The 25,543-nt window shown below is 44.1% G+C and overlaps 3 protein-coding genes and 1 non-coding gene across 9 annotated transcripts in view; 2 read left to right on the top strand and 2 right to left on the bottom strand.

Annotated features, from left to right (window-relative positions):
- The window catches only part of EVI5 (ecotropic viral integration site 5), a 77,299-nt gene extending 73,375 nt beyond the window's left edge, over nucleotides 1-3,924 (bottom strand). For 4 of the 5 annotated variants that reach the window (XM_069022758.1, XM_069022762.1, XM_069022763.1 and 1 more), the window contains exon 1: nucleotides 3,832-3,924. In XM_069022758.1, the coding sequence (XP_068878859.1) occupies nucleotides 3,832-3,882 (51 nt within the window). In that variant the 5' untranslated portion in view covers nucleotides 3,883-3,924. Of the gene's footprint in view, nucleotides 1-1,495; nucleotides 1,606-3,831 lie in introns of those variants that run through there. The other variant, XM_069022766.1, reaches the window with a different exon arrangement.
- A 1,979-nt stretch (nucleotides 3,925-5,903) lies between these two features.
- Nucleotides 5,904-12,373, top strand: RPL5 (ribosomal protein L5). Its single transcript, XM_069022768.1, has 8 exons — nucleotides 5,904-6,036; nucleotides 6,748-6,817; nucleotides 6,918-7,033; nucleotides 8,497-8,631; nucleotides 9,210-9,412; nucleotides 10,242-10,419; nucleotides 11,494-11,582; nucleotides 12,210-12,373. The coding sequence occupies exons 1-8, from the start codon at nucleotides 6,034-6,036 to the stop codon at nucleotides 12,307-12,309; spliced, it is 894 nt and encodes a 297-aa protein (XP_068878869.1). The 5' UTR covers nucleotides 5,904-6,033; the 3' UTR covers nucleotides 12,310-12,373.
- LOC138114404 (small nucleolar RNA SNORD21) lies at nucleotides 9,994-10,090 on the top strand. Its single transcript, XR_011152615.1, has one exon. It is a non-coding gene; the product is annotated as a small nucleolar RNA SNORD21 (small nucleolar RNA).
- Nucleotides 12,374-12,477: 104 nt separating the features above from the next.
- DIPK1A (divergent protein kinase domain 1A) lies at nucleotides 12,478-25,265 on the bottom strand. 2 transcript variants are annotated; one of them, XR_011152381.1, is made up of 6 exons: nucleotides 24,811-25,265; nucleotides 18,340-18,474; nucleotides 17,960-18,067; nucleotides 17,097-17,273; nucleotides 15,233-16,137; nucleotides 12,478-12,552 (listed from the first exon to the last, which is right to left on the bottom strand). XR_011152381.1 is itself a non-coding variant. In XM_069022767.1 (5 exons), the coding sequence occupies exons 1-5, from the start codon at nucleotides 24,862-24,864 to the stop codon at nucleotides 15,325-15,327; spliced, it is 1,287 nt and encodes a 428-aa protein (XP_068878868.1). In that variant the 5' UTR covers nucleotides 24,865-25,265; the 3' UTR covers nucleotides 13,353-15,324. The 2 variants fall into 2 exon arrangements, 1 of the variants encoding a protein (XP_068878868.1); XM_069022767.1 differs by lacking the exon at nucleotides 12,478-12,552 and having other exon boundaries at nucleotides 13,353-16,137.
- Between the last annotated feature and the right edge of the window lie 278 nt (nucleotides 25,266-25,543).

Raw genomic sequence — 25,543 nt, 5'->3', positions numbered from 1 at the left:
GATACAAAGAGCAATGCGGAAAAAACCCAACCAAACAAACCAACATAACCAAAACAAAATATGCAAGCCACAAGCTGTGGCTCAAGAAGTCTTTAAGCCTCAACCTGCGGGAGTGTAGGAGGAGATATGGGAAGGAAGTAAGGCTGTTCTGTTGAAGCTTTCTTCTCCAAACATCTGTTCCTCTTTGAAGTACTGTGGGGCTGGATGGACGCTCAGTGACAGCTACAGCTGCTGACATCCCACTTGATAAAATTCAGGCAATGCTGACTCATAATACTGAGTGCTTTCCTCCTGATCGTGCCCTTCTTTCACTGGCTGTCTCTATTTCCTCTCCTAATCCTTACTTGAAAAAGAACTCATATCTATGTATTGCAATATGAGCCTCAAATCTTTATAAGCACGAATAGAGAACTGTACAATTGTGATCAAAGCTGACAACTCACACTGGGGAAAGGGAAGAGAAATAAACAGGCACATCTATACAAAACATTTTAATGCTCTCTACCACTAAACCGAACAAGATCCAGCTGCCATCTCCTTTGGGCATGTGAAGCAAAGGGAATTAAAAAAAAATAAGGAAAATAGTGAATTTTTTGAAAAATACTTTTGGAGATAAGTAAAACATACTGAATATTATCTGTTCTTCTCAGTATCAGTGTCTCCTTTCTATACCTTTTGTATGTGATCTTTGGAAAAGAGAGTTATCCCTAGGCTGAGGTGGAATGCTATGTTTTGATATGGGCAGTGTTAATGGCAGCTCACGCTGGAAACTGAAAATGGTATAAGCCAACTTCTCGTTTGCTATGAAATTGGTTTGATTATCAATGCTGACGATTAGCAGTTGTTACATGGAACCACAGAAACACGGCCATAAGTGAATAACTAAAACTGGAATATATAACAAACAGCCAGAACATCAATATCGACTTTTTACCCTCATTATATAATCACGTTCCGACTGATGCAGCAGGAGGTGGCGAGAAACGAGTTCTCGCATTTGAAAATTGAAAATTTTCTCGCTCAAGAATGACAGACCTGCGGGTTCCCGGCTCAGCGTTACACCGATAAGCCAAGGAAGAACTCGCCCTCTGCAGACAGACCCGCCGGAGGCTCCCCGGGCCGCGGCCCCTCCCGCGGCCGGTGCCTCAGGGCACTTCCACCGCACCCGCTGCCCACTCGTGTCCCGCCGCCGCCAAGGCGCGGAGGGGCCGGGACACGCCGGCCCCGCGGCCCCCGAGCCGGGCAGGGCCGCGCAGCGCGGCCTCCCCTCACCCCGCCCGGCGCGGACGCTCCCTGCCCGGCAGCGCCGCCCGCTCCGCCGCCCACCGCGCCAGGAGGGCCCAGGCGGGGGCGGCCGGCGCTGCCCCGACACTGCTCGGCCCGGTCCCGCCGCCGCCCGAGGGGACGGAACAGCGCGGCCGCGATCGCCGCGCCCCGCCCGGGCCCGGCCGCCCCCTGCCCCCCGCGGCGGCGCCGCGCGCCCGGCGCGCCTCACCTTGGGAGCGCTGCCCGCGGCGGGAAGCGGCGGCGCGAGCGGGCATCGGCGTCCGCGCCCCGCCGAACCCCGCGCGCCGCTCCGCCGGCCCCGGCTCCCGGGCCACGTCCCTGCCCGCGCCGCGCGCAGGCGCACTGGGCGCGCAGCCGCCGCGAGGGGCAGCTCCAGCCCCGCGGGCCCCCCGGGAGGGGCGGGCGGCGGCTCTGCCCGGCCGCGCTTCCTGCGGGCGGCCGGAGCCCGGGGATCGCCGGCGGGAGCGCAGCGGCGCTGCTTCCAGGTGCTGCCAAGCCCCCCGCCCCCGCTCGCGGGGGTCCCACTGTCGTATGCTGGAAGGCCGAGCGGCGAGCCGGCCCCGCAGCGCGCAGGTCGCCCGCTGTGTCAGCGCTGCCGCCTCTGCACGGCCCCCGGCCGTGAGCCGAGCCCCCGCCCGGCCCCGGGTCGCGGTATCCCCGCCGCCTGCTTTCGCTCCTCGCGGTAGCGGCACGAAGCCACCGCGCCGCCGCCGCACGAGGCGAAGCCCTTGCTCCGTGAAAAGCTGTGGTTTTGGTGTAACCAGAATGTTTGCCCAGGCATTTCCACGTTGCCGTCCCTACGCTGGAAGCTGCACCCAGTAACGCGTTCTCCGGGAGCACCGCCGCCTCGGGCTAGACGGGCCCGTCCCTACAGACATTTGTCAGACACGTTTCAGCCAGATGCCGCTTAGGTTACACAAACAGTTGAGAGACTGTCTGCCAGGAGCAGCTCCCCATCTAATAATGAGCCTATTTGCCATTGTCCTTCTACAGTGAATAGAGACTTGTTGGGGTTTTAGTTTAGTCCTAGTTTTTTTTTTCTGTTAAAGGAATTTCCCCCCCCCCCCATACATGTTGCTAAGGGAACAAATCGCTGATCGTTGGATACTTAAGAAAACGAAGAGCTACCCACTGAGGGTGGGGTGTGCCTGGCTACTCTTTTGTTTCACCTGGGTGTGGGGTCAGTTCGCTGTCTGCGTCCGAGAGAGAGAGAGGAGTCTGCTTGCTTCGGCTACTTTTCCTTCTGCTGGAAACAACGCCGGGATCCCAAAGCCGCCCTCCCTGCCCCGCTGGAGGCTGGGCTGTGGCCGCCCTGCCCCGCTGCTGCTTCGAGCCTTCGCTGCGTTGTAGCCGTGCTCGCCCTGCCTGCCCGACCTCCGGGGGGTTCCCCGTTTGGATACATCTCGTCTGCCACCCGGGATATGTGCTCATCCCTGCCATTCCAGCCTGCTCTTCCAGCCTACTGTTCCCGAAGCTCCAGCCGGACACCGGGGCCAGCTGCCCAGCGATTTGTGGAGCCTTTGTCCCATCCCTTCCCGGGATCCCAGGGCACTGGTGCCGCGTGCTCCCCGAGCTCGCTCCGGAGCGCCCCCTGCAGCCGCGGGGGAACCATCGCACCTGCCCTGCTCACCGGGAGCCGCCAGCGATCCCTGCCGGCTGCGAGCGGAACTGCACCCGAGGGGAAAGGGCCTGACAGCCGAGAAGGCTGGGACTGGGTTTGTGTTTGCTGTTACTGCCAGAGTTATTGCTGTTTGTTTGACTGGTTATATATATAATAGTAAAGAACTGTTATTCCTATTTCCCACATCTTTGCCTAAAAGCCCTTGATTTCAAAATTATAATAACTCGGAGGGAAAGGGGTTGCATCTGCTATTCCAAGGGAGGCTTCTGCCTTCTTTAGGAGACACCTGTCTTTCAAAACCAAGACAAGACTCCTAGACAAAACCACATAGAAATTTTCATTTGGAAGAATTCTAACAAAACCTTTAAAATTTTTTTTTATTTTACCAATATTTATGAGAGTAAGTCCAACACTACCAGAATACATACAGTACTCTACAACACTGCTTTATAGCCAAGTATGCAAAGAATACTCTCTTTTTAAAAAGTTTGCAGTAATAGCAGGAATATGTTATAACCAGGCCCTCAGTCTAACTCATTTTCACTGAAAAAAGGATGTCACTCCTGCAAGTATCAGCAAAAAACACCCCAGAACAGTTCCTTCAAGTGACCACGGCAGTCCAGTCACAGACAACAGCTTTACTGCCTTGAGTTCTCTGCAGACAAACAGGGAGAGGGGTCCCTGCTTGCAGGAGATGATGCTCAAGTATCAGTTTTGCCAGTCCAAGAAACTTACAAATAGACGTTGCTCTAAAATCCCTGCTTGATACCTTACTCTCCAGAACACACTTAAGTAAAAATACCACATACAAGAGAAATTGAGAAATAGCATTAAAGGAAAAAAGGAAAGCTTACACTTTTCCCCTATCAATGTGTTGTGAATAAAAGGTACTTCATTAAAGCATTGAAAATACTAGGTTTTACCTTAACATGTTCAGAATATGCATGCATAGCAGTCACCCTTCCAACAAACATCGTCACTACAAGCCAGAGGAGCCCTTCACCCTAAATTTTAAGAGATGCTGGGGCGGGGCTAATAAGCTCTGCTGGAGCCTCCATTTTGCAGGGTGGCAATGAGCAAGAAAGCATGTGGGTGTGGTAGGTTAACAGGTGGTGAGCTATTTGAGGAGGAAAAACAGAGAAGAAGAAATAGATTTTGGTTTTCCTTGTTTAACAAAAAGACGAACAACAAGTCTTGCTTATGATACCATTTTCTGTGAGGCATTTGTCATGGAAGTAATTGCCCGGCAGTAGCAGCACACTTTTAGAGGACTATGGATTTGTATGCTAGAGGGTAGATAAAACAATGTGCTCTGCTAGAGAAACTTTCTGTACTAATTGAAAAGCACGTAGAATTCTGAACTTTCTAAAACTCATTCTTAGATCACAGAATAATTTTTCATTTAGGTCGAAAAGATCTCCAAGATCATTGAGTCCAACCATGGATCACCACCTTCTCAATTACGCCAAGGCACTAAGTGCCACGTCCAGTCTTTTCTTGAACTCCTCCAGGGATGGTGACTGTGCCACCTCCCTGGGCAGCCACTTCCAAAGCCTAACCATAGCCTAACCATCTTTTCAGTGAAAAAGTTCTTTCTGATATTCAACCTGAACCTCCCCTGGTGCAGCTCAAGGCTATGTTCTCTTGTCACTAGTTGCCAGGGAAGAGAGGCCAATCTGCATCTTGCTACAACATCCTTTTAGACAGTTGTATTACTTCTGAAGCTAGCAGGTCCCTACCAAGTAGGAACCATGCTGGTACTTGCCTGATGTAGTAAACATTTATTTTTTCTTTCATTCTCTTGGTTATTTATATCAAATTAATACATTTTTTAAAATATTGGCTTATGTATAACTAGTGAGGTGGATTGTTGGGAATTTTTTTTTAGTGAAATAAATGAGGATAACCAGACAAATGCATCAGGAGCAAAGATTCACTATTGTCTGGCAATGTCAAGAAACCTGATGCCACTTGACCTGTTTGATCCAGTGTATATATATACACATGCAAGTCTATATTCTTGCTTTAATTCATCAAATATCAAGAATCCCAGGCATCTATAATTTATTGTAAGAACAGTATTCAACTGAGATTTTGGTTGGTTTGATGTTTTTAATTACTTGCTGTTTGATCGGTTGCAAGAATTTTCTCTAGAAAATGAAGGGAATTTAAATCCTATAATATATCCATAATTGGTGATTTTTTAAAAGATCAAATATATGGATTTTTTTTCTGTTTAAGAACCCTCCCTCTGTGATATATCCCTGACTAATAACTACCTAGGCATTTAAGATAAGAAGACTTAGAAGCAATCATGCATCAGGTGTAAACATTAGACGACAGCAATATTATTTTTTCCTTAAAATTGTATTTCTCTGATATCACAGAATCAATTAGGTTGGAAAAGACCTCTGAGGTCAAGTCAAAGTCTTGACTGAACACCACCATGTCAATTAAACCGTGGCACGGAGTGCCATGCCCAGTCTTAAACACCTCCAGGGACAGTGACTCCACCACCTCCCTGGGCAGCCCATTCCAATGCCCAGTCACTCTTTCTGTGCAGGAATTCCTCCCAATGTCCATCCTAAAGCTCCCCTAGTGCAGCTTTAGATTACGTCCTCTTGTTCTATCGCTGGTTGCCTGGGAGAAGAGGCCCGCCCCCATGTTGCTGTAACCTCCTCTCAGGCAGTTGTGGAGAGCGATAATGTCTCCCCTGAGCCTCCTTCTCTCCAGGCAAAACGCCCCCAGCTCCCTCAGCCGCTCCTCGCAGGACTCATCCATTTTCCAGACTCGTCCCCAGCTCCGTTCCCCTGCTCCGGACTGGCTCCAGCACCTCAGCGTCTCTCCCGAAGCGGCGGCTCCCGCGGGCTCGGGGCGCGCGCTGGGCGGGCAGAGCAGGGAGCGCTCCCGGCGGGAGCCGCCCGCGCCCGGCGGCGCTGCCCGGACCGCCCGCGGTCGGTCCGCCGGGCCGGCAGGGGGCAGCAGGGCGCGCGCGCGGCCCCGCCCCGCCGGGCAGGGCAGGAGCTGCGGCTGCGCGGCACGCGCGGCCTTTTCCCGTTTGCTGCGGAGCGCAGTCGTTGTGCGGAGCGGGCCCCGGCCTGAGGGACCGGACAGTGCCTGGCACGATGGTCGGTACCGGCACGGGGGGGCTCGGGGGCATCGCGTCCGCTGTCCCGCGCGCGCCGTGCCGCGCTGCCCGCACGGATGGAGTCCGATTGTCGCGGGCTCGGGGCGGCCGCCCGGCGCCGGCGTGGCAATGGCTGCCATTCTGCCGGGGCTGCGCCGCCGGCGGCTCGAGGGGCTCCAGCACGGCCCCGTTACCGGCTGCGCTGGCCCCGTGCGCCGCGTCCTGCCGGGTCCCGCCGGCGGTGGCTGGGTCGGGCCCGGGCCGCGGGGCCGGGTCTCATACAGCCCCCGGTGCCCCGCAGCAGCCGCGCCGGGCCCCGGGCTGCGGGTGTTGGACTGACTGAGGGCGGGAGGCTGCCGGGGAAGCGGCTCGGTGGCAGAACGCGCTAGAGAAGTCACTGGCTGTGCGGGAGTGACAGGAAATGAGTACGGTCACTGCTCCGGTCCGTGCGGACGGGCCTTCAGTTAACAGATACACTTCGGTTTTCTCTTGAAACATTAGTTTCTGTGGGAGGGGTAGAATTTGTAGGGTTTGATGTGCCGGGTGGTTTTTTTCCATTTCATTTTTATAGCGCTCTTTTTATCTAAACATACAGGAAAATCTGTTTAATTTCTGATTGCACTCTGGTTTTATTAATGGCGCATTTAGTTAGAATGGTCTTGGCTTACAGGGTTGTATGTTAATAACATGTAGTTTATATTTCTTATCCAAGGGGTTTGTGAAAGTTGTCAAGAATAAGGCGTACTTCAAGAGATACCAAGTGAAATTCAGGAGAAGGAGAGGTATTACTAAATTCCCTGTAACACACAATTAAACGTCCTTGGTGAATATTCATTCCTACTTTGTTCATGCATTTTGCACACTTCAACTGTTGTTTTTCAGAGGGAAAAACTGATTACTATGCTCGCAAACGTTTGGTAATTCAAGACAAAAACAAGTACAACACTCCTAAATACAGGATGATTGTGCGCGTTACCAACAGAGACATCATCTGCCAGGTAAGGCCTGCGGTGTTTCCTGCTGGCCTGCCAGCCTTGCCAGGGTGAAGTCAGCACAGAGAGGGAGGCTTGGAGCAGCTGGGGTTTCTTAGGCCGGATCTGCACAGTTTTTGTATTGTAAAACAACTCCTTAGAGGAGGACAGTCTTAAGTGTTACCACAGCTTCAGTAAAAAAACATTTGCATTGTAGGAAAGAAGTTTTACAAGTGTTAGCACTTTTTCTGTGCACATTTGCAATGTAAGATTGTACTGCTTTAATGATGCTGGGATAAGTAGAACAGTTTTGGGAGAGAGAAGATGTCTCTGGGGGTTTTTTGCGATATTTAAAGGGCTTCAAAAGAAGCCTTTTTTTCTTGGCTGAAGACAACCAAATTGACAGTGTGACCTGTCAACCCGCATTGACTTGTGCTGTATCTAAAGGTGCCTTCTGTTTTGAGAGTTCTATTTCCATGATGTTGGGTGGCTCATATGAAGCACTGAGACCTTATGAGGGCTTTCCTGTGAGATTAAGGGAGACTGGTAAATAAGAACAGTAGGCACTTTTTCATGGTCATTAAGTATGTGGTTGTGTGCAGCATCATATGCAGTTCCTTACTGTGGTTCAGTTGTTTCACTTTTAGAATGCTTTGACTAATTTTGAAGTTAAAAAGTTAGGAATGCTTGTTGTATAATAAACATATGTTGTTAAGGCCAAGAAAGAAGCAGCTAGAAAAGTTTAACTTCTTTTTTCATAGAGTCTGTTGAGAACAGTCAGTTCAGTCACTAACAAGGTTATTTTATCTTTGAAACTCAGAACAAAAATCGATGGTGGCAGGTGCTTACCTCTGAGTGATAGTGCCTTTCCAGTATGTAGGAATCCTGAAAAAATGGGACAACTTTTGGATGCAGAGAAGAGATGTGAGAGTCTAAAGGAACAGCAGAAACATCTGATAGTGCTGCTGTCTCACAGGAGACCCCTGGGATGATGATGGTCTCAGACCATGATTAATAAAATCATTCCATAAGGTTACTAACAACGTTACCACAAACTATCACACGTTTCTTGCATTTTTGAGGTGTATCAGAAAGTGGGACAAAATTCATCCCCATCCATAATGATTCTTTGAAAGGTTGCTTTTGGAGGCAGTTTCTGGCCTCTTGATCTATGTGGAAAGGTAATCACTAGTTGTTGCTGACAAACATTTTAGCTGGCCTAACACAGATTTGAATTCTTTGTGTCTTTACTTGAGGAGTTGATTACTCCTTTTGCAAAAACAAACAAAAAAACCACAAGAGGGGGGAAAAACCAAACAAAACCCGCCCAACAAAGGGTAACAGCACCACTCCTTGAGCTTGCATGCAGAAGTTGGCAGTTTTTTGCACACCTGGATCCAGTATTCCTGTCGGCTTGAGCAGGTGTCAGAGAAACAATGCATGGAGCCCCAGTGGTGGGAGCACTAAGCTAACATTTGTTTTGTTGTCAGATTGCCTATGCCAGAATCGAGGGGGACATGATTGTCTGTGCTGCCTATGCCCACGAGCTGCCCAAGTACGGTGTGAAGGTCGGCCTGACCAACTATGCCGCTGCCTACTGCACCGGCCTGCTCCTGGCGCGCAGGGTACGTACAGGCAGCACTGGGGGCTGCTGCTCTGCTTTCCTGGCTCCCTCACGGAAGGGAAAGCCCCCTTCCTCCAGTGGTGTGTCAGCCCACCTGGTCTTTAAGGTTCTCAGCATCATAACTTTTGCTCTTTACCATAATAGATTTGATGCATCTTGTGACTGTCAAATCACAGTGAAAAGTATGACAGCACGCAGTTGCAGCTCCAGCAGCACACTTTAATGTCTCAGCCCTTAAGTTTGGCGGTGGGAGGGAGGGAGTCAGGATAAAAATGTAAGAAATGTACCTTTTAGAGTTCAAAAACATGTAAACAGCAGCCATCCATTTTCCACAGGGGTTCATTTATAAGTCTTAAGTTCAGTGGTGTACCTGTTGGAACGGAAGGCTGGAACTTAACAGATACACTTACAGTGGTGGTTTTTATAAAGCTTTGTTACTAGTACAGGGTGCATAATTTTTGTAAAGAAATTAGTTAAAAATATGATTCTACTGCAAATTCACATATTAAAGTAGTGGTGATTCTACATTTTTGTCGATAAATGGAAAGAATCTCAGCAGTGCTTTTTCTTTTCCCACAGCTTCTGAATAAATTTGGCCTTGATAAGATCTATGAAGGCCAAGTTGAAGTCACTGGTGATGAATACAATGTGGAAAGCGTGGATGGCAAGCCTGGTGCTTTTACATGCTACCTGGATGCAGGTCTTGCCAGAACTACCACTGGAAACAAAGTCTTTGGTGCTCTGAAGGGTGCAGTGGATGGTGGGCTGTCTATCCCTCATAGGTAATATGTGCTACAAAGAATTCCTTCGGGGTTAACCTGAGATGCTTCTGTATGTGACAGTCTTCTTACACGAATCCATTTATGTTGAAATAATTTTGTTCTGATATGGTACTGGTTATGTAATTAGGTTCTTGGTCGGGGGTTTTTTGTTGGTTGTTTTTTAATCCACAAATGCAATTCTGATAGTGCTGCTGGGAATCTTTCAACTGTCAAGGTGTAGAAACTAAAGAGTTATCTTGTTGCTTTTACTAAAAAGCAAGTGAATGCCCTTAACAGATCTTCAAAGGATATTTGCTTGGTTTAAATCATTACCAAATTGTGTGTAGGTATTAATTTTCACTGTGACAAAACTACGAGCCAGGTACAAACCAACTGATGCTTGCTGCAGTTGTCAGTACAACAGTAACTCTGAGCAGTTCACCTTCGTTTAGGATTTCTACGTGGGTATTTTGACTGTTACCTAACTGCTGCTTTCTGCTAGCAGCAGTGGAGAAAAAAACCTTGAGATCTTTTGTGTGTTCTCCTACCCTATCCCATGCTGTCCTATTCTTGACTAATTGTCCAGGTTTTTTGACTCGGCTGCTACATGATGATACTTGCACTGACTGAACACGCTGTAGTTGGTCCATGGTGTGCACATGATGTACTGCAGTGTTTCAAGACGGGACTGATGGCAGCCGAGATGAACTTAAAACTTTTGTTTTTTATTTTTTATTAGAGGCTCCTATCCCTCAGTTATCTGTAGGAGAATCTGATGTATCAGTCATTTCAGTGTGCATTTTAGCCTTTGAATTAGAGTCTTAATGTGACTGTACCTGCTGTTTGACAGCACCAAACGTTTCCCTGGCTACGACTCGGAAAGCAAAGAGTTCAATGCAGAGGTTCACCGCAAGCACATCATGGGCCAGAATGTGGCTGATTATATGCGGTACCTGATGGAGGAGGACGAAGATGCTTACAAGAAACAGTTCTCCCAGTACATAAAGAACAATGTAACACCTGACGGGGTAAGCTTGATCCAGCTGGAGCTTGGGCAGTAACAGAGATGCTGATAAGTCTTGCATAGGGACTTTTGTAATAACGAAATAAGTTTGATATGTAAAATTATGTGACTCATGTTGTATGTTACCCATGCAAAGAAAATAACTTTTCCTTCATTAAAGGCTCTATAATGTAGTGTAGAACTTCTGAAAGTGGGACCTTTTTTCCCCACTGTGAAACTTACTATTCTGCCTATAAATCCACGTGTCTCCCCCCCGCCCCGAAACTAAATTAGAAGTTTCTATACAGGCTCTCCACTCCTTCCTTATCCTGCCCCACAGCCTGTAATTTCTGCAGCTGTAGTGGTTGTGTGTCAAATCTGTTACTGTTTGTGTGACCCTAGAGGGAGTTCTCTGTTCCAGGTGAATAGAGAGAGCCCAAGCTACCATTTCATGAAACTGTATACTGTAATACATTTTCTTTTAGTACTGCTTCACGTTTTAGAGTTACACAAAATACTAGAAGATGGGTAAGAACACAGAGGTGCTTCTTCTATTTTTTCCAAGTATTAAACTCCTTCCAGATGGCTTGTCCTGCTGCCTATAATATTCTTACTTGGTTCTCCTAATAAGTGATCCTGGAGCTTTAAACCATAGTTCCCTCATAACCCCTTTTTAGGTTACAGCAAACTTGATTCTCTATCCCTTCATTTCAGTGGGGTTTTGGGCTTTTTTGTAAATTTAACTAATTGTTAGTTTTTTCTAACAAATTCTAAAAAGAAAGTAATGTTAATGGCTGACTCCATCTGCTTTCTAAGCAAACAGCAGTTACAGCTTGTGTTCAAATGAAGTGAGTCTAGGACTTAGGTCACTAGAAGCCACTTGTTCTTTGTACATCTAAAAAGCTGATACCTAGTGGTCTCAATTAACTGCCAGCAAAGGTATTCTTCAAATTTGTGCCATTATGGAGCCAGAGTTGGCTTTCGGACAGAGCAGCATTATTGCATGCCTGGGGACAATGCAGGCACAGGGATCTTGGATTTCTGATACTCCTACAACTGGACAACTATGGTGAATTTAAATTTTTTTTTTTTTTCCAAGATGGAAGAAATGTACAAAAAAGCCCATGCTGCTATACGGGATAATCCAGTCCATGAAAAGAAACCCAAGAGAGAAGTCAAGAAAAAGAGGTAAAATTCTCATTCTTTTTAACATCTGTGTGACTTCTCTGTTGGAGCTATCTTAGTTACAGTAAAACAACTAATGCAGTTTTACAGTTGTGTCAATAGTCACGTGTTCTAGACCAGATTAAGGTACATGCAGTTCTGTATAATTTAGGAGTTAACTTTAGCAGTAGGAATATGAAGTTCAAGAGCTCTTAAGTATATAAAAAAACAAAGTGAAGAATCCTTGTGGCTTGAATAGCTAGAACAGTGTGTAGCTTCAAGTCTCAGTGTTTTCAGTGGGAAAGCTGCTTCTCCTCAGCTGAGAGCTCATTGATTATTTTGTCAGTACTAAACTATTTTGATTTTTCAAGGGTGTGGGAGAAATCAAGGCACAGCTATCACATTGGGCTTAATAATGTCTTTACTTCAGTCACAACAGAGTGTGTTTATCTCTTGAGAAATTAAAACTGTCTAACCATGCCTTTTTGTGGTGCCCTAAGTACAGCCTTCGGTCATTATGAGGAAATAAAGCATGTTACAGAAGTGGGAATATATTCTTCCATTGCACTCTTAACCACAGTTGTGATGCACTGCGTGTTTCTTGACTACTTTTTTGCTTTGGATCTACTGTACCCTGTCCTTACATTGCAGATGGAACTGTCCCAAGATGTCCCTTGCCCAGAAGAAAGACCGTGTTGCTCAGAAGAAGGCCAGCTTCCTCAGGGCCCAGGAGCGCAGAACTGAGAGTTAAGACAACTTCCACAGTTTTCTGTGAAGCTTTGGAAAAAGTGGCAATAAATTTATTGAGGAAGCAACTGTGTAAGACCAGCTTATTTGTATAGTTTATAAAAGCAGAGAATATATTTTATGATCTAGATAGTCTGTACCTGAAAATTTTTTTTCCTCCTCTTTCTAAGTACTGTGTGAATTGAGTTTTCACAGAGAAGAGAGGTGACAGACTTCAAAGACAAAGGCCGTTGCATCAGAATTACTCCTGTAAGAAGGGGAAGGAAATCAATTAGATTAATTTTTGGCATAGCTAGTATCAAGGACTAAGTGTAAGAGCTTGCTGCTTTTAAGTAGAGAAGGATTTAAAATTCTTAAGCTGAATACTTCACGTTATTTAGTTGATCAGAGAATTCACTTTTAAGTTGCATGTACAGGAGTAGGTGTGGAGGCCTTGTTAAGGAAACATTTGTGAGACTCCCTGGCAGTTGCATATCAGAGCCTTTCCTCCTTGACTCCCCACACACTCACATGCAGCCAGACCATGTTCCCTTCCCTTTCACCCGTAGGGTTCCCTTAGCAGAGCCCACGACATCCCGTTCCACAAGGCAGTTCATTCCTGGTGCAGGAACAACTCTAATTGGTCACTCTGAGGAGCACCCCTGGGCTTTTATACCCTCACACTCCTCACCCTATCCCCTGTGCCAGTCTCTACCTCATTTTTCCTCCTGCCTCCCCTCCATGTCCATCCACCTCACCAGTCACTGGTTTTCATCTCCTTATCCTAAAGGCTGGCCCCCACCCAGAGCCCAATGTGTGTTTCCTTCTGCAGTTTGCCGGCTGAGCTGCCTGGAAGAGAAGTATTTCTCACCAGCCTTGTCCTGCCCTGGTCCTTTGTCTCCTCCTACCTCTTAGTTTCTGTGTGCCAATAGGTTTCCCACTAGACTTAGAGAAATCATTTGCACAGTGTAAACATTAATCAAGTAGGCTACATGGAGGAATGTTCTGTTCTAAGATACTGGTAGTTGGTGTAAATACTGCTATTGAAAAAAGAAAAGAAGCCTGTGGTTTATTATAAACAAAAGTGTATTTTTTTTTCCAATGAAAGCTTCAACTTGATGCAACAGTAATAAAAATGAAGATTCTGTACAACAAACTGCACTATTAAACATATTCTCCCGTTGTTAAAATACCCAATGATGTTGGGTATTTTAAGTAATCTCTGCCCAAATAGCAGTCACTGTCAGCTTTTTTTACCAAGAACATGGCCACTTTACACTTTTAGTGCATTGCTCGTTACAAATACTTATTAGTTCATAGTTGGAGCACATTAGCAAGTTCAAGACAATAGCATGGGCGTAGTATTTCTTAAACTAAAAGGCTGGTGTTCACAAAACAATTTTAACCCAAGCTGCATATTATTACATCTGGTATGGAGAAACTACTTTATTGTGGTCCTGTAGTTCAGTTTCATCATTCTAGAAATGCATTTGAAACAGGATGCCTAGAGCAATTAACCTTTCAAATATGTAAATAAAGCTTGTTGTTCTTACCTCTGGTGAAAATGAATTAAGGGGCCAGGATTCAGAAGTATAGAGATGACTTGCCATTAAAATCATGAAGATTGAACAACTTTATACCTAAAGCATTTATAAATTAAACATTCAACATGCAAGTATTGAGCATGTATTAAGGTCTTTTATGGACATCCAATTCTGCATAATTATGAACACAGAAGTAAATCTGAAGTATAACTAGGGTGCAGATTAAAGGTAGTAGAGTGGTCATGCTTTGTGGAGTGCCAGGATCAGATTATGTTTATTTACTCATGGCTTGAGTTTTAACAATGACTCAGAGATGCTACTAGAAAAAGAGAACACACACACACTGCAGCTCACTTAGTAACAGCTAGGAATGAGCTGGAAAATACCTCATAGGCTCCCATTTGAGCAATATTGCACAATCCTGGACAATCCAGCTTCTGTCTTAAAATTCAGGTCTAGCTCTTGCTTACACACTTCCTGCAGTAGTTACGATTGAAGTACAGCTAAATGTGGAGGGACAGTAAAGAGCCAAGACTATCCACAACTATTCTTTCTCATGTCATACAGCAGATTCCTACACTACGCAAACTTCCCTTTTTAACTGGTAGGACAGTTCCGCTATTCAGTATTTTTAAAAATTAACTTCAGTTTTCATACTATAGCTTAGTCCACAAACTCCTTGCTTTTCAATATTTGCTACAGCTAAATTTGGGTTAAGAGTTTCCGCTGAAGTTTTTGAAATGGATGCTGGTATTGCTGCTAAACCATATAGCTGACTTTAAGAAATAATACTCTAAAATTCTTGGCTCCCAAAGGGCTCACCATACAATGACAATTAAAAAATGTTGAACTACTTAAACATTCAAGACGTAAGCATGAGGTAACAATGTGTAAACAGAATCTGATTTGTCTCATATTACAACCTATACATTCCAGAATAAAATTCTAATTTTCCACAGTTAAAAAATTCTTTAATGTGCAAATTCTGCTATGCCAAGGTATTAGTAAACTTCAATCTCACAGTTCAGTTTATTCATAACAGCAGCTTGGACTTGGACACATTATTTGCAGTAGTGGCAATTCTTCATAAAACTACTTAGGAGAAAAATCCTCTGCAGGTACTTCACAAATGAGCAATGTTTTTCACAGAAATGGAAGATGTTCCCTCAGCTGATGTGGTGGCACAGTGAATACTTTCATCCTGTTCTAGATCTGACAAAGTGCACAGAACAGTCAAGCATGCAGAGTTGTTGTTTCCATAACAGCACTGAACACCAGAAGTACTTCTGGCCTCTGCTCCATCATTCAGTGGCATGTTCATTCTTCAAGAAGCCCTGTCATAAGTTACTGACTGAAGGGCAAGACTGAAAGAACCATTAATAAAATCTTGAGTAAAGAAATTACCTTTTTTAAAAGGTACAGATTGTTTTTATCAAATGTCTTGGGCCACCTCTAGTGGCCCAAGGTATCAGTATTCTCTTCTGCTGCTGGAGAAGCTAAGAATCATTTGTATGAGAAATTTTCTTCCACAGTAAAGTTTTTAAGTTATTGAGTATTAAAGAATGCTCCATTTCCATCTGATTTGCTGTGACTTTCAGGGCAATGCACAAGTACAGTTGTTTCTCTAGTTCTTCATGGATATCAGAAGGAGCACCACGAAGCAGATAGTCTTTAAGGAGCTGACAAGCTTTTGCCAAGTTTGGCTGAATTACTTCAGTGGTACATCTCATTTTACTTTGGTCACATAGTGTTCTACAGTCTGTACCATAAATGCAGTCCAAATCTGAGTCACACTGACGGTCTTTAATTATTTCCTTCAAATTAATTTCTGGCACAATTTTTCTCATGTCCATCATTTTCAAATCATATTTATCATTATATCCCAAGTTTTTGGCACTTGTATCACACATCAGAAAGTTTCCATAAGGTCCATGGAAAATATCTTCCACAAATTCTAAAAGCCCTATAGCTATTTTTGCCTTTCTTGGCCATGATGGAGTGAACCACTGGTCCATGCTTCTTCTGAAGCCAGAGGGAATGAGAAGTTCCATAATCCATGGAAGGCTGATTCCATAGAGAGAGGTATATTCAACTCTTTCGGTCACATAGAGATCCCCACAAAAACCCATCAGCTTGGGAGTATGTTCTTTATCCTGCAAGATCACCATTAATAGAAACTCTTCTAGCTGCAGGAGTGCCCATGCAGATTTTGCCTCTGGCAAAGAGACTCTCCCATCTTTGTTTCCATCGGCGAAAGACAGGATGAGATTAACCAGTTCTGAAAGATTTCCTTGTTCACCCAATTTTGCCTAAAAGCAACAAAGGAAAAAGATGAAGTATGATTTCATTAACTGCCCCCAATCCACCTGTCATTCTGCCTCCTGTTACTCTCCTTCTATGAACAATATGAGTAACAGGGTACGTTCTAGTTTTCGTTGGTTATTGATGTAACAGGACCTGCCATCAGGTGCGTGCAGAGCTTCCTTTTTGTTCCGTTCTCACAGGCACTGAGCATTGTAATCCTCTGGAAGTACTACCTTTCTTTGCACTTCAAAATGCAAACATTACCATTCAGACATTGTTCTTGATCAGATCAGTCCTTAGAAAAATTGTATCAAGTAGCTTATTCAATATTCTCTACAAAAAAGTGTGCAGAATTCAAATGTTTAGATCAGGTTTAGTTTTCAGTTGATTAGACCTTACAAATGTAGTGAAATCATGTTATCAACTACGTTTTGGCCAATTATTCAAGGTACCAAGACAAAACTGGGTACAAATCCCATAACTATACTGAAATGCTTAATTTTGTTATTTGAAGTAACCACATCCATTGTAGGACTACAGAAAAAGAAGTCATTGCTGGAATCAAAACCGTTCCATTTTCAGCTGAATGCTCACACAAAGGCAGATCAACTTTTTCCAAATTTTCCTAAAAACTACCCTAACACACCTGCTGCTCACCATTGTTAGAGACAACGCTGCTGTAATGCATCACTACTGACATCAGCCTTACATCATATTTTCTATACAAATACTAGCAAAATCTATAGACCAGATGAACGCCAGCTTCCATCATTTAAAGAGTAAGGAAAAAACCCTGATAATTAGTTACTTCAAACTTCAAGATAAGCACCTCTGGGAAAAACTATTTCTGTGCTGATTATTTTTCTAACATACTCTTGAACAAGGCTCATACAATAGGGTATTCTCTCCAGCTTCAAGAAAACAAGCCTTTCTGTCAAAACAGAATAAATGAGAATATACTTACTTTAAAAAGACCGTATACCATTTCTTTGAATTTCTCAACAGTAGTTCCTCTTGTTGGTTTATCAAATAGGACTATTTCCTTCCTTGGTTCTGGGTCAGTACCAAAATCAAGTTGAGCAGCTTCTTCCATCTGGCATTTTATAACACTTTGCAGATTTCCCCAGATTCCTAAATACATCTGCAGAAAAAGAGGGGAAAAGGTATAAAACACAATAGAAGTCCATCTGAAGACCACCTGTCCTCCAACCACTGCTTCAAGAGTCAAACAGTGACACTGATCAGAAACTGAATCCTGTGTGCAAATGATGAATAAGGCAATTTGAACAATGGCAACTTCAAATTACAACCCACTGCTGCAGGTACTTCAGAGACACTACACTGTCAAAATACAGACAGCTTCCCAAACAACAGATGGGCATTACTGCCACCTTTGCATAGCTTGTTACAAGGCTGCTGCTTCTATCTGTGATGCAGGATAGCAGAGAAGCAGTATGCTTTACACAAGTATGCACATTCTGTCAAACTGTGGAAGGATTCAATATATATTATATATGTTTCCAAAATACATACATTATAAAATAAATAGATACCCCTCTACATATAGGAATAATGTATATTATTGTATATATGTGCATATTATATGTATTAATTTGTATTATACTGTATCTTCTCTGTATAGGTGTGTATATATATATGGGTGTATATATATATACACACACACACACTCTGCATGTCACAGCAAATGAAGTTTGAAATAATCTGTATTAAACAGATTCAACTTGCTGACAGTAGTCTACCTGATGTTCCAGACAATGACATTTCAGTGGGAAATAATAAAACTAGGTTGGATGAGTAAATCCTTACCTGGTTATTGGGCTTTGTTGACAAACATTTTCCAAAGTACAGTGTTTCTTTAGCACAAAGACTACTACATGCTGACCCGTCAATAACACCCGTCTTGTATTTATCACACTGAAACAAACAGGGAGAAAAATATTTAACAAATTGCCTAAGAAAGGAGGCAAAAACTGTATCTCTTTCAACACCCAAGTTTTGAAAGAAAAATCTAAGAAAAAAATGTAAATAACCCTATGTCAAAATAATGTTAAGAGACACAACTGCTTTTATCTGTAACTGAAATTATAATCTTACTTCAGCATGATGGAATATGAGAATTTGATTAAATTACATGTGGCACTGACTGAATTAGTCAAAATTCAGAAAGCTATGCTAAATATACTTACTATAATTTTCCTACAGTCATGTCCTCTGCACAGTTCTGTGTAGGTGGAGTACTGAACATACATAATCCAGCTGCCAATAAACACTACCAACCAAGAGATGAAGAGATACTTTATCCGCACATAGGACAGACGTACCTAGAGCACACAAAGAGAAAATACTGTTTGTAATTCACTGAGCAGCAGTAAACATGATTTACCATTTCATCTTTAAGGAATTTGACTTCCACAGTGATAAAAAAAGCAGACTGCATTATATGGAACATTTGCTTCCTTCAGTGAGCAAAACTGATAGGGGAGGTCAGTTTGACTTATGTAAGTGGAAGGAAAATTAAATAAGAGATATAAATAAATAGAACAAAAGGTGTCAGACCCTCACAGGGCAAGCCAGACTTCAGGAACCAATTTGATCAAAATCATAAACTGCCAGAGCTCAATTAAGTGCATTTTTCTCTAAGACTAGTTACCTATGTTCCACTCAGGATAAATCAAATCCAACAGACCAGGAATTTGGTCAAAAAATAATCTGTGTTAATGTGTAAACACACAAGATAGATACACAATTAGCAGGGTGGATATCAGGGTCAGGTTCCATCTGCTGAAGTCTCTCTCCTTCCTTGAAATGACACCATTTAATTATGCAAATAAAATTCTTCTGTACTAGCCTCACCTTCAGTGGTCTTTCCCACAACAGTGTGCATGACTTCCCTGTTGTTTCTGTGGCCTCACATAGACAGTTTTCACAGGGGCAGAAGGAAAATCTATTTATAAATTAAGAACTGAGGGAGAGCTAAGTGTCTTGCAAAGTAGGAGGGATGTTTTGATCCTTTCCTTCTTCTTTTTTTCCTCCTCCTCAGAGAGTCTGGTGTGCTAACAGGTTGATTTTCATACTCACATCAGGATTAGAAACTAATTAGAAGGTCAGGATCAGCTTTAGCAGCAGGATGTAAGGAAAGTGCATGACAGCAGCTATATTTGGTCAGCATTTGGTCATTTCTATCAGTATCCTAATTTCAGCAATACCTATAAAAAGATAGTCTTGAAGATTGAGATAATATATAATATATACCAAATGTGCTCCCAGTTTCCTCTAGAATAACTTGCTAAGCCAGATATGATATTCTGCATTTAGTAAATCTTAAATCATTTATCTTTCATTTAAAATATTTCAATTTACCCAGACTCCCTTAAAAATCTACATAAGCTTTTAGCATCTACAACAAACTTTAGCAATTAATTCACAGGTCTGCTATCCACTACCAAGGTCAGGCACTGGACTTTATTTTACTGAAGTCTGATTCATATTAACTTTGTTTGAGACCCCCTAGTTCATGTACTAGAAGAGTGAACAATTTCTGTCCACTCTGTCCCCATCTGACATGATTTTGTAGGCCTCCATAACACACCTCCCTGTGATGTCATCTTTTTTCCAGACTGACAGGTCCTAACTTGACTGTTCATCATAGAGAAATTATCCCATATGTTTGGAAAAGGTTCCAAGAAAAGTAGTAATGATGAGCAGTTTTGCCATCACATATATACACAGAACTGCAGCAATGTAAATAAGCAAATTTTTTAAATTAGAAAGACAGCAATAATTTATTAGAATTTATTAAAATATGACAAACAACCAGCATGCATTACACCCTTTCTCTTGGAAACAAAAAATCCAGAAAAAGTCAGTTTCAAAAGACCCAAAGGTGATTCCAATCCATAGAGCTGTGGTCCTGCCACATGCCTCAGCTGTGCATCCCTATTCCTTCACACCTTCACAGACACTCACTTGACAATCTTAAAACTACCTGGTTAAAAAAATAGAGAGTTACAATTAACTTTTTATTCCAGTGATTTCTTTTAGAGACAGGTTTTATAATTTGGGGGGTTTTAAAGCTGTTTCTAATAACCCTGTCATGTAGCAGAACATGAAGCACAGGAAACTACTGGTAAAATCTGGGGAAGATCAACAGAAATAAAACTGACAATTTTAGGGAAAGCTGTTTCTTGTGTAAAAACTGCTTGGGAACCAAAGCTTCTGGGACAACAAATCCTCCTCATTCCTCAGTGTTTCTTGCTGAATCCTTCCATGAACCTTTATAATACACTTTAAACCAAAGTGCTACTTCATGAAATTTTGTATTATTGTATGCATTTAGTACAACCTCAGAGATCAGCAGTGGCCTGCAGGCCTCAGGACCACTGCAGAATATTGACCATACTCACAGTACAGATACAGTATATATTGTCCTCCTCCTTAGGAGGAAAGAGAATGTACTTGCAACCGAAAATCCTCCCCAAATGCCATCTGACTATATCATGTATTTGGCAGGAAGTTCCAGAGAAGCTAGATTTATTTTGAGCTCAGCACTGTGCCAATGGAGTCATGCAGCTTTTGACTTGCAAAAGCCACTCTGCCAGTTCAGAGCATAGACAAACAGCATCCCTCTGCTTACACACAACCAAGGTTCCACTCTCTGGTTCAAAGGGAACTCCTTTTCTAGTAAGGACTTCCTCATCATGCTCAGGAAAACACCTGATTATTATTTGATTTCTTCCCATACATTCCCCTACCAAATTTTCATTTTCTCCCCAGAATCGGTCTGTGAGTGTAGACACACTTAGTTTACTTCATCTGGCACGTGCACACACTGTCCCAATGCAGAGACATGGATTTACTGAGCCTGGTTTGGTCACACAAGTGCTGATGCACCCAGAACATAGAGGACTTACACCTACCATGCAGATCACTGGAACACATTTCTGAGCAAGACGACCCAGACAGCGCTTAGGGAGCAACACATATAGATGGGCTCCATTTGAAACTGTGACAAACTGCCAGGAAACTTGTAATAAGAACATTTTTAGGGCAACAGAATGACTGAGAGCTCCAAAATTATCCAAAAAAGAAAGAAAGTATTCAAAACAGGGAAACAGTTTCTTTTTTCATCTCTACTCTTCCATCAAGACTTAAATACGAGCCAGGGAATGCAAGAATGAGGGAAAGCACTTGTAATGCTTGATATTACAGATTCAACTTCTTCCATCACTTGTCTATTCTGCTAAGTCATGTGCACTGAATAATAATCAGACATTCATCCCCTGAAATAGAACTGGAAAACCTCTTCTTGCAAAACTCAAGCCTGGATGCACTCCAAAGCATATGGAGAGTAGTGAATCAACATGCAACATAACTTGACAGATTTTTGGTGAGTCTACTTTTTATTTAAAACACTTTTATGGTTAAAGAGTATGAAAGTGTTTCTTTGTTTAATAGTAGAGATAGCTTAATTCTGGAAAGTATTCCACATAACCATAGTGTAGTAACCTTCTCCAAATCAGAGTTGCTCTCTGCACTCGTCTTACATGCTCGCAATAGAAAAGGACAGATAAAAAAAAGTAGGCCAATCATGTTAGAAATTGTTTTGTTCTCTGTTCAGGTTGATTTGTCTATCACAGGATGCACTTCAGGTAGGCTGACATGATGTCTGAGAGCATTAGCCCACACTGTTTTGGATGCCAGGAACAGGAGACATTCGTATCTCTAAGAGCAGACAGTGCATGCTTATGATTATGCCAGTGTCTTGAGTTATTTTGCATCCTGAATAACCAAACTGAGTAAACAGAGCTGAGGTATCTTTTGAAATAAAATAATGACCAAGATGGAAAATGGGACATCTCTCCTTAAAACATTAAGCAAAACAGAAGGGATTAAAATCTTAGAGCAAAGAGATTATACAGGAAATTTCTGCTGTGTGGGGCTTTAGACTTGCTTATTCTTTGGCCCATCGAAGACAGTCTCTTGTACATTACTGCAGTCCATGAGGCACCTCTAAAGAGTCTGTAAACTTGGTCCAGAATCTATAAAGGCCAAACTTCCACACATGCAAGTGCTCTTTACATGATTGTTGTCACAAGCAATCCTGCTGGTTAGTCCTCAGCCTCACAATGCAATTGCTAACTAACTAGCTATCAGAAAGAACTTCAGGACAATGTCTCTTAAATTTGGGACACTAACCTCTCCTTGTAAAACAAAATCCCAGTGTTAATCACCCAACTGTAAAATCCTATAAATACAATTAAATTATTTTGTGGTGTTTAAAAGTTTGTCAGGTTTTAGGGTATTTTTGTTGTTTTGTTTACTATTATTACATGATCTGCAGTCTAAGCAACGGCAAAGTTTTGTACTTCAGAGTTACTATTCTTCAGAGTGACAGAACTTTAACACTGACTCAGAGAGTCCCTAACACTAAGTTTTGGGCTGAGCTAAGATATCTAAGAGCGTGCCCTGCTCCTTTTACATGAGCTGACACATGGCAGAACGTCTTTTTTAGGCTCAAAAATCATCAACTGATTACCTATGGATCTTGCATTCTGCACAAAAGCTAAAGCGTGTGTAAATCAAGAGAACATTTGCCATAGAATATCTGTTGCAACACAGCTCACAACATCCTGCTCCTATTAGGGCAGAAAAGCTAGAACAGGTATTAAGTTTTGTCTCACAGAACCTGATGTTCTGGTGATTCATTTCACAGCATAGTTTTCAAGAAGTCTGGAACGCCAGCAAAAGCTGGAATTCCCTCCGTGACAACCTTCCACTGTACAAACATCTTCCCTGGTGTGCTAGTTGAAATGCTGCATAGAAACACTACACAAGTCTTTCCACCTTGCTCATAGTCCTCAGTGAGTTAAGTCTACCATTTACTTGGAGACCATTGGCTTCTTTGGAGACAAATCTCAATAAAGCACTCAGCAATTAGTGTAGTTAAATCATGACTACATTTGTCATGTACCAACAGTAACATGCAGTGACAAGAAACGCCAATATATTGATGGTTGCTGCCATTCTATGGATGCATCAGACATTAACATACATTCACTGACAGAGAAAAACATGTTTATGTTTACAAAGCCACTATTAAATCTCCTAAAACAAGTCCGCAGAATATGCAAAATCAGCTCTCAGTATAAGAAAGCACACAAAGAATTTTTTTTTTTTAATCTGCAATAGAAACAAACATTTAACTTCTTTGGCTTTTCTAATAAATAATTTTGCAGTCTTCCTGTTTCTTAGCAGATTTTAAAATGGCATTTGCTTGGAAGGCCTTAAATTAAATTTTGAGAAGAAGAGCAGAGAAGAATGTTATCAGATATCACCATATAATGATAAGAGACTACCAAGGCAAAGGAGGCAAACAATTTGGAGACTTCTAATTTGAAAGGTAGCGTATAGATTATGAATTCATTTCTATTTGTATTGAAGGCTTTATCCCATAGGAATCCAAATATTATACAATTGTCTACTTCGGTAAATAGATCTAGAGTTATCTTCTTTGGTTTAAAACCCAAGTGATACTGACCCAGATTTGCAGGTACATACCATAAAACAAATACTAAAGAGGGTAAAATTATATCTGTATGCTTCTCACTAAACATTACACCCCACTCTAGTACTTCTGAAAAAAGAACAAAATTTCTTCTCATTTGGAAAAGTTCCAGATGAAGGGAAATTCAAACATTCAGGATTTTAAAATGCACCAATATGAGGTTTCAAATTTTTAATCAAATGATCACTAAGCATACCAACAGATGACAAACACATAAGCAGCATATATAAGAAAAGTAAACAATATTTATATCCTCCAACACAACAGATGCTCACCTTATTTAAAATCTAGTTAAAATACAATCCAACTGATAAAAAGGAAATCCCGTGGATGAACCATTAAGCTACCACAACGTCGTAACTAACTGACATTTCACAGCAGAACTTCCTACTACACAATAGCCACAGCACTTCCAACCAAAACAGCCTTACTCTGCTAACTGAAGTAATGCAAACATGTACCTGCATATAGAAATACAACAGTGTGTCTACGAACATATAAGGCAATGCATGGAGCAGCAGAAGAAAAGTGCCCGGCATTAATTTTTTCAGAAGACACGAAAAAGGAATATGAACTGCTCATCCAAGCTGTGGTCCGCGCGCTGACAGGATGGATGGCTGCAGCACCGGCAGTAGGTGTAAAGGAGGGACGTGGAGCAGAGCTGGGGGGTTCCCGGGCGGCGGCAGTGCCCCACTGGCAGCGCCGTGAGCCCGGGGAGCCGCGGGCCGCCTGCCGCGTAACAGGTCCTGCGCCGGCCGCTCGGGGCGGGCGCTCCGCGGAGCGCGCTGCGCCCGAGGCGCCGGGAGAGGCCCGATCCGACCGGCGGCGGGCGGCGAGAGGCACCGCGGCCCCGAGGCCGCCGCCACCTGCTCCGTGCCCCGACACCCACCAGCCGTGCCCGGCGCCGCCGCCTCCCGCCGGCCGAGCGGCACCGCGGCGCAGCCGAGCCCCGGCCGCCGCCAGGCGCAGGCGGGAGGGGAACGGCGGCCGCGCCGGGCCGGGGGAAGCGGCGAGAGCCCTGCGGGGGGCGCCCGCTCCGGAGGGAACTTTGCGGGGAGGGACGGGCGCCGGCACCGGCCCTTCGCCGGCCTACCTGCGCGGAGTGGGGCTTCCTCAGCCAGGCCCCCGGGAAGAGCCGCTTCGCCATGGCAATCACACATCCCCGCAGCGGGCGGCGGTCGGAGGCGGAGCGGTGAGGAGCGCTCCCCCGCCTGCCGCTGCAGCCGCGCCGCCGGCTCCGCTCGTCTCGGCGGGCAAGAGCTGCCTCGGGCACCGAGAGACGACGGCTGTCAGCGAGAAGGGCGGGCGGCTGCCGCCTCAGCCACCACTCACGCCGCTGCTCGAAGGGGCGAACGCAACGGCTGCGAGGGAGCGAGGCGGGGCTGAGGGGGCGAGGCGAGCCCCGCCCGCCACGAGCCTCTGGGGCCGTCCCAGTCCCTTTTCCCGCTCCAGGCCCGCGCGGAGCCCGTGGAGCCGACAGCCACCCCCGAGTTCCCCTCGTGTCTGCCAGAAAGTGCTCGGGGCGCTGTCTGGGGACGATTATGGAGAAGTAAGTTAATAAATAACGCGTGTCGTTGATTGCGAACAGGCTCCTGTCATTTACTGGCTAAGGTATTAAAAACAGCTGCAGGCTCATTACAGTCTTAAAAAAAAAACCCCAACTACCGAACCCCCCCCCCCCCCCTCAAGACCCCAAAAATGAGTAGTTCCTCCAAAATAAAGAAGAAGCATTTGTCTGAACCCAAATGAACACATGAGCAAATTCTTTACTGTGAGGTTGGCGAGAACAGCCTGAACAGGTTGCCCAGAGAAGCTGTGGATGCTCT

This window comes from Aphelocoma coerulescens, chromosome 8 (assembly GCF_041296385.1).
Source record: "Aphelocoma coerulescens isolate FSJ_1873_10779 chromosome 8, UR_Acoe_1.0, whole genome shotgun sequence".
In the NCBI taxonomy this organism is placed as follows: Eukaryota; Metazoa; Chordata; class Aves; order Passeriformes; family Corvidae; genus Aphelocoma; species Aphelocoma coerulescens.
This window is presented reverse-complemented; position numbering and strand designations above follow the sequence as displayed.

What these genes read in the sequence shown, in the direction of transcription:
- RPL5 (XM_069022768.1), top strand. An exon ending in ACAGAGACATCATCTGCCAG is followed by an intron (nt 7,034 to 8,496) that starts GTAAGGCCTGCG and finishes TTTTGTTGTCAG; the next exon opens with ATTGCCTATGCCAGAATCGA. An exon ending in ACAATGTAACACCTGACGGG is followed by an intron (nt 10,420 to 11,493) that starts GTAAGCTTGATC and finishes TTTTTTTCCAAG; the next exon opens with ATGGAAGAAATGTACAAAAA.
- DIPK1A (XM_069022767.1), bottom strand. Translation starts at nt 24,864, where the DNA reads ATGGCGAAGCGGCTCTTCCCGGGGGCCTGGCTGAGGAAGCCCCACTCC. An exon ending in CAACAAAGCCCAATAACCAG is followed by an intron (nt 17,274 to 17,959) that starts GTAAGGATTTAC and finishes CTTTTTCTGCAG; the next exon opens with ATGTATTTAGGAATCTGGGG. An exon ending in TGGTATACGGTCTTTTTAAA is followed by an intron (nt 16,138 to 17,096) that starts GTAAGTATATTC and finishes TGTTGCTTTTAG; the next exon opens with GCAAAATTGGGTGAACAAGG.